Here is a 12,191-nt window from a genome sequence, read left to right as displayed (position 1 = left end):
CGTCCACGTTTCCCCGATATACGTAAGGACTGTAAAGAACAGTGGCAATGCTTAACCAGCCTCATTGCACTGTGGTAGCTTACACATTGAGAGGAGCGCGTTGCCATGGATCAAAACCACAAACCAGAAGAGCAGAGCGATTTGTTCGCCGGCTTTAGAGAGCCGTACAAATCCTTCGCCACTGATGCTATTCACGTCGGCCAGGAACCGGAGCAATGGAAATCAATGGCTGTAGTGCCGCCGATTTCCCTTTCTACCACATTCAAACAGTTCGGACCAGGAAAGCATGCCGTAAGTAGCCCGTTATGTCTTGGGGTGACGCTATGTTCCGGTGGTATGCACATGTAGGAAGCAGACCTTATTCAGCCTCATTCACGTGGACTTAAGAGGGCTATAACGGAACATGTTCATTTGTTGTTTTTTCAAATCAAATTAAAGTCATGTAACATTATGTCTCTGAAGCTAAATATAATATACATATATCTGATAACATATACATATAGTTATCAGAATATATTTCAAGATATAATCAGTATTGACTGAATCACTCTTTTGTCTATGATGGATGGATAGATAGATAAAGTATTTCAATAATTCCAAACTGTACTATTCATCTTGACTGCATGTATTTCCCCTTTAGGCCATGTCTGGGAATCCAGACTAAAACTGGTCCGAGGGTTAAACTCAAGTTACTCATTCACTTCCAAATGCTCCCGCAGTTCAGGTAGTAAGCTTTTTGCAAACAAGTTTTTAAAAAAAAGATTAAAAAGTAGGTAGTAGTCATGAATTGTTTTACATATTGCCATTCTGGATGTGCCATTGTTATTACATTCTCACACAAAAAGCACATAAAAAGGTGTTGAGAGCAGAGGTAATTTAGGCTTACTCATGTTTATTTTTTCACACTAAGTATTAAGGAAGGAATGAGTGCTGTTTAATGTTTCCCAGTTGTAAGGCTAATCTCGAAGCGTATAGAATTAACAGCTACATCGGCCTCCTCAATGAAATTGTCAAACTAAAATGAATACGCCTTTACACCGCTTACGCTGATCTTCTGACCTCTCAACCTTGTTTTGTGGACCCTGGTATGTACTCCCACAATATCCTCACTGAGCTCACAATGCCTCAATTTCACCACGTTTGGAAAATATATTTTACCTTTCAAAACGGCAGCTGCTGCTCTTTCAGAAATAGGTTGACTACTCTGACAGCAACAGTTGCATAAAGCTTATCCACTGTTTGCTTTACCACAGCCCCATGTATCACTCAACAACATCCAGACTTTATCATAGCCAGCTGTCTAACATGCTTGAGAAAGTAGGGCGGAAAATAACAAATATTTGAATTCCCAATTTAATCTGTTCATTATTTTCTTGATTCAATGTTGCATCTATAAAATGTCAGACAGAACATTGTGACAATGTTCCCCAAGGCCTAAGCTGCGACCTCAAATGTCCTGTTTTGTTCACAAGTCAAGGATATTTCAGTTAACTGCCATAGAGGAATACAACAACAAAAACGGGAAATATTCATATTTTTTAAGCTGGATTGACTCAAACAATTACTGAATTCCAAATGATCAAAATAGTTCACGTTTAATTTAGTAGTTGTCAAGTACTAACTCAAATCATTTTTGCAGCTCTGTTGAAAGTGAGTTGTTCTTTTCTCAGTTGCCCTGGGTGTTCTCACAGTTTCAGCCTTGATCCAATAATTGTAGGCGCTGGCTGCAGGTGAAGGTGGCAAGCGCAAACAAGTTTGGAGATTACATTAAACCCGTGAACCTAGCAGACAAACAGCAACCGTAACACATCTAGACTCGGTTTAAAGTCAACGAAGATTCTATGATAGGTTGATTCCAGTGTTCTTTTCCTGCTGGGCTAAAATGTATTAAAGCACAACTAAGCAGAGGGGTCTTGAATTACCCTTACTTGTATTTTGACTGATTTTCTTCCAAAACACTGCTTTTTGTTGTTTGAAACACAGTGCACTATTACAAATGTTGATTTAGGTTACTAAAATATCTTCTAATCATGTTTTTATGTAGGGCTATGAATACAGCCGGAGTGGGAACCCTTCAAGAGACTGTCTTGAGAAGGCTGTGGCTGCTGTGGATGGAGCCAAGTATTGTAAGTGATGCTATTATAACAGATGCCCACATAATCATGACATGCATATTTTACAAGAAGGAATGATTCAGCAAATTGTTGAATATGACTCAAACATTGATCATTATGTAAGAAGTTGATTTTCCGCCTGTAATTCCTCTGACAAAAGAAGGATGTTTGTTCTCACAGACTGTTGTGCTTTTTCCCTGCAGGCATTGCTGTTGCCTCGGGGCTGGCAGCCACTGTCACCATCACTCACATGCTCAAGGTGGGAGATGGCATCCTCTGCATGGACGACGTGTACGGAGGTGAGGCACCACTCTGTTACTGATTACTGTGTAGAATAATATGATGCAACCATTTCCATATGCCACTAGAAGCCCACCATTTCCTCACACAATAGTTAATAGTGTAAAAGTGGAAGCATATTTTCTCCTGAGTTGGTTTTGAACCACACGCGGAATTGAAACTCTGTTTTTATTTTTCAAGGCACAAACCGCTACTTCCAAAAAATTGCTTCTCAAACTGGTACAGAGGTGTCTTTTGCCGACTTTACAAAGCCAGAGCTGCTGAAGGCCGCTCTCAAGCCCAACACCAAAGTAAGTCAAAGAATAATTCATTAATAAAGTGCACTTTGTCTCCTTGTAGCTTTCTTTGGTCTCTCTTCAAACTGTTTTTTATCACCCAGTCCTTTTATAGCTGCTGCTTAAAGGCTTATTTTAATACAATGTCAAATAATTTGGTGTGTCATTTGGTGTTAGCCAATTTCAAAGCAGTCATTGTGAATCAGCACTTTGTGTTATGATGGTTCTAGGTGCAGTAAGTAAGCTGTCTTGCAGATATTTTTCCATAACAGTCATTGCTAGGGCTGTATAATATTGTCTTTTCAATTGTTATTGCTATGAAAAATGTCGCAACAATAAACACATTGTGCAAGATATTACACCCATGGACTAATTTAATTATTTAAAAGGTAGCATCAGTAGAAAACAGCACTTTAAATGTTATAATCATTATTTTTGATGTGTTTTTTGTATCGGTGTCTTCCATGTTAAGTTGAGTGGTTAATGTTCAATAAAAATATGGTTTCAATGTATTGAACTCAACAAGTAATTTATATTTTAGAGGTATAGTGAAAGGGCAAAACTGAGCACCACCATTTTTCCACACCTTCCTAAACCTGCTGCTTCTTTCTGTAGCTGGTGTGGATTGAGACGCCCACCAATCCCACCATGAAGGTTGTGGACATCAAGGCCTGTTCTGATTTGGTCCATGAGTTCAACAAAGACATAGTGGTGGTCGTGGACAACACCTTTATGTCTGCCTACTTCCAGGTGAGAGTGACAGATGTACACTTCATGCTCGATTAATTTCTAAACGGCAGTTTAATGGCTATCAAATTAAAGGCTTTTGTCGAAACAAGACCTTAATTCATGTGATTGTCTTGTGTATTCTCAGCGCCCCCTGGCTTTCGGAGCAGATATCTGCATGTATTCAGCTACCAAATACATGAACGGTAGGTTCTGCACATTTACTTATTTCACTAGCATAAGATTTCTTTCCAATGTAATATAATCCAAATATGAAAAACAGTAAAGTAATTCATCAGTCTGCATGGTTATGTTTCAAAATGAGGAATGAGAATGATCTGCAGTCAGTAGTTTTCACCGGCAAACAGCTCATTTGTAAAGCTGGTGATCCCTGTTCTAGGACATTACAAGACTTGATCTACATTAATATCAAAGTAACATATTGTTCTTTCTTTTCATTTGAAAGGGCACAGTGACGTGGTAATGGGTCTGGCCTCAACAAACCGGGATGACCTGTTTGAGCGACTGAGTTATCTGCAAAATGGTGAGTCAAAAGAACAACATAGAAAACTACTTAAGCAGTCCCTTTGACTAAATGCAAAATTTAATGTTGGTTAACATAACCTGTTTTTACATAATGTCAGTTAACTGACAATGGCGTGGCTTCCTTCCTTGTTTATCTATCAAGCCAATATACGCCTTAAACAGATTGCTCAAAATAAAATAACTAACTTTTACATGATGTGCTACAAATAAAAGAGTCCTTTACAATATTCAAAACAAATAAGCTAAAATAACAAACAACTTGTGTATTATTTCTCTCTTGATAATGCTTATATAACTTAAAGGGTAATTATACGGTTAAAAACTGTTCCTCGACAGCGTCTTTCTAGCAGGTATCACTGTCACTTTAGAGGAGGCACCGTGGGAATTGTCGTCTTTTATAGTGTGTTGACTACAGACGTCAAAATTAGGTGGCCTTTCTTATCAAAAAAAAATACTGGCTCTAACAGACAAGACTGACTGCTTTAGGTATACTTAACAATAGAAGAGTGCAATAAAGTCATTTAACAGAAAGTCTGCAAATACCTTCGAAAGTGATTTCTGGGCATCAAAGAAGAAGCCAAATGTTTAGTGACTCTGGTGTTACCACTTTTATATCTGAAAATGAAATGTAAATTCCGGGCACAGACCTCAGAAAGTTTTGGATTCATAAATGAAGCTCATATCCTGCTGTGCCACAGTATTTGGTGGACTTGTTATTTCAACCTGACCTCCATTCATTCACTAAACAACCAACATATACCCCAGAGTATAATGTTCTGCACCAATTTAAAAAGCTCTTCAGAAGGAGGTATTGTTTATGCTTTTGTTGTTTGCCTGATCTGGGTTTTGGGAAGCTTTGTGACCTCATTTTCTCCCCACCCATTTGGTCAGCACTGGGATGTGTACCGTCTCCCTTTGACTGCTTCCTGTGTAACCGTGGACTGAAGACACTTCACCTGCGCATGGAGTGCCACTTTAAGAACGCCATGGCTGCTGCCAAGTTCCTGGAGGCAGATCCCAGGGTGGAGAAAGTCATTTTCCCAGGTAAACTGTCACTCTAATGTAGCAAACAAGTGTGAAATACAACCTCCCTACCAAACCGGATATTTGCAAAGGTGTGGCCGTTGTCGCTACCTAATTGTTTACTAGTGTATGTAGATATAAGACTTGTTGCTAAATCGTTACAAACTTGGGCACATGAGCAAATGCTCAATTTTTCTCATAAGCAACTCTGCTGACAAATATTAACATGTTTTGTCTTTTTTATGTAAGGATAATGGATTCTTCATCACCCCTACCTCTAATTGCTTTCTGATTGTCATACTAGCACAAAACACATACAAACCTTTGATTTTGGTATGTAAGGTTTGCTAATCATTCCTACCGGCTGGCTGCCCGATGTTATTAACTCATCGCCTCCCATTAACCCTTGCATTTTGGTGTTTTTTATCGTTTCCTTCTATGACCTCTACAACTACAACCTACATCTTCACCTGTAGCTGCTTGAATAGCAGTGTGAAACAAAGGAGGAGTAAACATTCAAGGGTTAGAACAAACTAGAAGAGCATGTTTAGAATAAATATGGTCTGTAACTCAAATTCAAAGAAGCTCTGAACTGCTTGCATGGATATTCAGAAATAACAATGCAAATGACCAGCGTGTTTAAGCCCACGACACCAACTTTTTCCATATTTAAGTGAGGAAGAAACATCTTATTTTGCATCACCTGACTGCTTTGAACTGTCCCTCTACATAGGCCTGCCCTCTCACCCCCAGCATGAAGTGGTGAAGAAACAATGCACCGGGTGTCCGGGGATGATCACCTTCTACATTAAGGGGAAACTGGAGCACGCCAGCGCCTTCCTCAGTAACCTCAAGGTCATTTGACAGTTCATTTTGGTTTTCTCAGTTTTGTGTGTTGTAGAAAGGCAATACTGTGAAGTGATGTTTTCAAAATGACTTTAATAGATTCCCAGACTGGTGAAACAACATTTAAACCACAGCTATAAGGGTGCCTTAGCAAAACACTGAAGTCCTACTTGCAGATTTGTCCCGTAGCTGCTGAGGTGAAACAGTAATTACAATGTTTCACTCATAAAAGGGTGCTATAAACATGATGTTGCAATTTGCACATTTAAGGGCTGTCATAAAACTAACTGCATCTAAATAATGTTTTTGAGTACATCCCAAAAATCATAAAATGTGTTCACCTTGGCCAAGTACTCACTAAATGGATTTCTTAAACAGCATCTTAAAAATAATTAAATGTAAGGTAATCATCAGTCCTCAGCTCATGTTCTCACAGGAAGATAAGATTGAAGTGTGTAAAAAAAAATATGACCATGGTGTTTGGTAACTTTCTGTAGTTGGTTACTTATCTTTTGTCTGACCTATGTTTTAATTCCTTCTTCTCCTTGTTTTAGTTGTTTGCCATAGCTGAGAGTCTAGGTGGATATGAAAGTTTAGCAGAACATCCGTAAGTATCTTTAAAGGATTTTCCAAATAAACATTTCATACATATTTTTAAAATGTTTGATATTTAACAGCACTAAAATGCAGACTGTGTTTCGAAAACAAGTGACAGGAACCGCAATACAGTGAAAAACATTACAAAACTGAAACTTTGAGCAACTGTAACCCAAGAAAGATGTAATGTTACTAGAGCACCACAAGGGGGCAGCAGATATCAAGGGAAATAATCCATATATCTATCTCTGTAACCGATTTTAATTGGGACACTTTATTTCCATTATAAAGTCTATGTCTGTGCTGTAATCCAATCTTAAAAAAAAACTGGTCATCTTCCTGTTTATGGCTCATATCTATGCGACACTGTCTTCTCTTCTATCATAATTTAGGGCGATTATGACCCATGCATCAGTGCCAGAAAACGAGAGGACTGCCCTGGGGATCAGTGACACGCTCATCCGGCTCTCTGTGGGCCTGGAGAACGAGGCGGACATCATCCAAGACCTGGAGCAGGCCCTGGCTGCTGCTGTGAGTAACATCCAACACCAGAGTATCAGAAAGTCAATCATCCATTTCATCAGCCGTTAAAAGGATGGCGCCACAGTTGTGGGAGGGTTTTATCATATTCTGCTCCCTAAATAAGTGATGGCACACTAACTTGTTCTTCAGATAATGAAAGCGAGAGCACATGTCTTTTGAGTTTGATACAGTGAAACCAAAGAACAGCCAAGATGATTAAGAAGTGTTTCGCTGTGAAAAAAAGGCTTCTTGGTTTGAATAATGTGTTGAGGCCTTTTCTATAAAACTAATGAGGGAAAAAATACCCATTTCAAGGTGAGATGGGGCAATTTTTTTCTTGATTATGGCTTATTTATGTATGGCTTCTTCAAAGCATTAGGCTGTCATCACTTGGTCATGGTCTTTTCTGTGAACTGATGAAAAAAACAGACGTCAGAGGGTCAATGATTGACAAGAGTGAACTGTTGAGTAATCTTCCACTGCTACTGATAAAAGAAAACGTGTGCTTACACCCACCAGATAACCTAAATATGTTTACTTAACATCACATCAAGTCATTCTGTGGTATTTTAGAAATGTTGGTCCATTCATAAAGTAGGAAAATCTAACGGAATAGAAAATACTTCTGAAGCTTCTTTATTTAAAAACATAATGAAACACGTTGCAACAATAATAATAAGAGGTTTCACAAAACACCTGGCATATTTGGATTTCTGGGACATTAACATTCAGTTAATTCTCATCACTTGTAAGAACTGGATTAAGACTGTAAGCAGAGGAAAACTCAGAGCATTATGGGTACTGCAATTTCAAAAACATATAGCATGATTATCTAACAAATAGGACAGATAATAAAAATGGAAATAAAAAAAACCTTTAATATCAACCTTTTTTCCTCAATTATTTTTTACATTAAGGCAAACAGTCCTAAAAGAGATGGCATGATGATGGCAGGCAGTGTTAAGGGTCTTGTCTGAGGGAGGGGGGGCTCATGGTGTCAGAAGGCCTGTGCCATACATAAATTAATTTCTATAAAAAAATCTAATTGCTTTCAAGCAATGTAATTGCAAATGTTGCCACCAGAACATTTCACAAAAAATGTATGGGTATTTGATGATCCACTTTCTCTTTACTTAACCAAATCTCACTTCCTTACGCTGAGCTTTATGGTGTGACTGCTGTGAAAGAGATCTAGTTGCCACACGTGTGGTATGTAAATGATTAACAAGGCTAAATGCACCCCTTACAAGTACAAGGTTATATCTAATCTCAGAGCTCTGTGGACAAACACAATAATAACAAATATAATTGCTGGTGCATTATATTTGAAAGGAAATGGACATATTTCAAGAAAACATTTAGTGGACTATCTAATTTCGAACATCTAAGAAACTGTTCCCTTATGGAATTGGAACCAAGCAAGCTGCTACTTAAAAAAACCCTCTATTTGACCCGTGTAGTGCAGAATAGGCCAGGTCTGTTAAAATAAAGACAGATCAGGCCTGGAGAAGAAAGGGGCAATTATCTTGGGGATTATTTAGGGAGAGCCAGGACAGGAAGAGTTGCAGACCAGGATTGAGTTAGGTATGCAGTGGTTGCATACTGTGAACTTTGTCGAGGGCTGTGGTGTATTCATCCATCCCAAGTCACTCCTTATGTTCCCCTCTGAAAGTGTTATATCTTCAAAAAATGCATGTAGTCGACAATATTTTAGTTGTTGAAAAATACCAAAGTATTTCTACTTTGTAGGCCAACACATGGGTTATCAGAAGTACTCCAATGTGGCCAAAATCCATTCCCACATTTATGGCTCAGTTTTAGCATTTCTCCATGTACCGGTACATTTGGCCCTCAGATCTCTAGAGCCAGTTCAGACATCTGCATTTTTATCACTTTCTTTCCACTCGATGAATGGTGCTTACATTTGAGGTTTTATTGTACCTCTGTCTTTATTTCTGTCCTGGTAGCTGAGCTTTCATTAAATTCACAGTATGAGATCATTTGTTTTGTGTTTTTGTACTGTATCCATAGATGCATAAAGAGAAACCTTTTATTGGATTTAAACTTCATTAAACAAGCTCTATTGTGCTGCTTTTGAGCGATAACAACTGACTGGCTGCATTACTATGAAATGTAAGTTTACTAAAACCTTTTTTTGCCCCGTCATGCAGCCGTATCCTGCATGGCGGGCTGCACCTCCTCTCCAGGATTCAGATAATGTCTCGGAATCGCTTTGCTGATCATCCGCAGCAAATGGAAATTAAATGGAGACAAATATCTCCTAATGACGGTGTGGTTCGGGGTAAAAGGCACCTCTGATGGGTGAATCGTTTAATTGTGTGAGACGGCAGGTCAGATTGGGACAGGCGGTTACATATCCGGTCAATCACCCTCATCCCAGGGTTAGTTTTCAATGACAAACTTTGCTGTTAACCATTTTGAGCTCTACCAAAGGTCAATGCCATTTGCAGCATTATTGCTGTGAAATGCTGGTTCTGTGGTGTTTTATTGACATGTTTTCTCTGGGGTGGGCCCCTCAGTTAATCTGCGTTTGCCTTGTCTTTATCGGAGACGCTTTAGCATACTGACTCAGCACTTCAAGCGTAAAGAGGATAATTGACTGTCTTTTTGTTTTTCTTCAAGAAAGTGTTTGTCATTTCCGCAAAGAATGTAGGTTATCAACTGGAACCTCTTGTCTGTTTGCTGCTTACTGGCTGTACAGATTATTGATTTCACTGGTCTTTCTTTTTCTTTTCCTGTTGTCTTTTAATAGCATCCAAAGAAGAAATGAAATGTCTTCAGGGATCCTCCAGGCTGAGGTTGAAATCAGTCAGTCGAGATGAAGAACTGAAATATCAAATCATCGCAGATCAACGCTTGCAGAGATTCAACATCAGGGAACAAGTTGTGCCATCTGTGAATAATTAACTCAATTTTTACCAGTGAATTGTTTAAATGCCTCTTTCTAGAACATCAGTTGTAATCCTGTATAAGGTAATAAGGTAATTATGCTGAGTTTGCTTTGTTTCCTTGTTTTTCTTATTCAGTCAAAAGTTTTTAGTATGACTTTCTGCAGGAAAACACAATTTTCTTTAAAAGAAAAGGTCTGCAATGCTTGATGAAGGTGCTATTTTGTAAGGAACACAAACGTTTTGAAAAAATAAGAAAGGTTCAATGAATTCTTCTGGCGAAAACTTAAAAAGCCTTTAATCGAATGTCTCTTAGACCCCACTGAGAAGCACAAACGGCTTTCATCAGTGTTTACAGTTTAAAAGACATTTCTATTTTTAGAATTTGACCATGAAAAAGCCTAATGATTGAAGGCTTTTTAACATTTTGCCCAAAGAGTGCCATCGACCTTTTTTTTTTTTTAACTGTAGTTTCTGTATAATCTCGCTGTAAACGTTGTGTTCAGGTTTGCATCCTAGTTTTAATGCAGTCTCAAAACGTCACTGCCCTTTGTACTGCAGCTGTTATGTGTATTCATAATTCTAGCAGGCTTGGTGTCTTCTGTAAAAGATTACATTTAGACAATAATAATAATATCTTATTAGACTAATGCAAGCGAAGCCAACGCCCCCATCTATTGTTGAAAAGTCAGACAGATTTTCTTTAATATTATATATAATATAGCTCAAATATTTAAGGTTCTTCAAAACCATTAAAATCCCCAAAAGAACAAAAGAAAAACTCCATTCAAAAAGAATGGATAAAAGTGTGTGCATTTGATTCCAGAATATTGATATGATTGATATTATGCTTAATGTAGAGTCTTCCTTGTAAAGATGAGAGGAGTCCTATTCCTCATGTTTGAGACTAATCAGGCTATTAGCCAATACATTAGGTATGTTTGTTAAGCATATGCCTTATTTGGAGCATCATTTCCCAGCAATGATGATGTTGAAGGTTTTCATAGTAACAACTGAAGGCTGCTACTGGAGTATTCCTCTTAATGTTCCTGATGAATAATTATAACTGAAACGGTAGATGAGTGCTCTTCAACTCAAGTCAACGTGTTTGGGCTAATGAACAAAGCAACATTTCACCCCCCAAGGGCAGAACATGCGTATTTCACTCAGCCACTTCCACCTTCTGCTCTCCTGTAGTCACATGTTGCATCACTGCTCAAGTATTCACCTCATTTGGAACAGACCACTCACAATCAATGTCATATATGTAACCGACAAATCCATTAAAATCAGTTTGCAGTAGAAGTCTCTGCGTCTCTCACTTCCTCTCAACCATTCGATTTACAAACTTGAAGCAGTGTTAATGTGAGTTCAGCATCAGTAATCGTAGACAGTCGACAAGCCACATCTAATTTAGTCCAGGATAGTGGTGAGCTGCACACTGCGGGGTCTTGGATTATGGATCAACAGAGCAAGTTGTCGTACTCAATAACATTTCCACCAGGATGCTCGGATCAATTATAATCTTTAAAAGGTTAAGGTTGACTGGAACTTTAATTTATTGTAACTTAAGAGCATGTAATGGGTTTTATACCTCCAAGGTGCTTCTGATCAGCCATTAGGGTTTTGTCTAAGCCATGCTGCTACCTTTTTAATCTCTGCCAAAGGCTGATTTGATCATTTAGCCGCCACAAACTCTGCCCCTGAAGTCTTAATGAAACCTGGCACGTCCAGTTAGCTTGTGTATATTCAGGGGGAAGCGGTGGAACAAATGGAAACAGGGCTGAGGGAAGGCCCAGCATTTAAAATAGAGGTGCTACTGAGGTGTTTGAAATTCAGCTCTCCTCTCACCCGGATTTGACTCATGTGAAGGGATCTTGTCGGTGAGTGTGAGGGGTTTAACTTTCTTTAAAAGCGTCGTCATTCAGTGCAGGTTTGTTGATCAGCTCTCTTCAGTCAACAGGGGACTTTTTTACTCCATCAGATGAGTCTCAAACATGAATAAAAGTCTGACGATGCGACCAAGTGGAGACACAGTGTGTCTGCGTGGGCTTTAGATGTTTATTTTACAAATATGACTGTACTACATTCACTGCTTCATAATGTCGGCTATCATTCGTCAAAATGTGCGGCTTAAGTCTCGAATATAAACAAAGTGGCTGTTTTTATTCCTAATGTGTGATCTCAATCTGTTGCATCACTGATAAAAAAAGAAGCCACCCACTTGCATTTACTGGAGGCCGTCTGCCCTCCATCACATCTAAAGTCTTAGATGACATTAAGTAAGCAAATATGTAGATAAGAGCTTTAGAGCTTGGAAGGCGTCTGGCTGT

The 12,191-nt window shown here is 38.7% G+C and overlaps 1 protein-coding gene across 1 annotated transcript; it reads left to right on the top strand.

Annotated features, from left to right (window-relative positions):
- LOC117555131 (cystathionine gamma-lyase-like) lies at positions 1 to 11,163 on the top strand. The gene is made up of 12 exons (XM_034229867.1): positions 1 to 291; positions 2,045 to 2,126; positions 2,318 to 2,413; positions 2,595 to 2,704; positions 3,305 to 3,439; positions 3,564 to 3,621; positions 3,882 to 3,959; positions 4,853 to 5,005; positions 5,718 to 5,839; positions 6,385 to 6,437; positions 6,820 to 6,958; positions 9,723 to 11,163. The coding sequence occupies exons 1-12, from the start codon at positions 106 to 108 to the stop codon at positions 9,738 to 9,740; spliced, it is 1,230 nt and encodes a 409-aa protein (XP_034085758.1). The 5' UTR covers positions 1 to 105; the 3' UTR covers positions 9,741 to 11,163.
- The last annotated feature ends 1,028 nt before the right edge of the window (positions 11,164 to 12,191 follow it).

Source organism: Gymnodraco acuticeps, unplaced genomic scaffold, assembly GCF_902827175.1.
Source record: "Gymnodraco acuticeps unplaced genomic scaffold, fGymAcu1.1, whole genome shotgun sequence".
Classification (NCBI taxonomy): Eukaryota; Metazoa; Chordata; class Actinopteri; order Perciformes; family Bathydraconidae; genus Gymnodraco; species Gymnodraco acuticeps.
The sequence above is the reverse complement of the archived record's forward strand: the minus strand, read 5'-3'. Positions and strand labels throughout refer to the sequence as shown.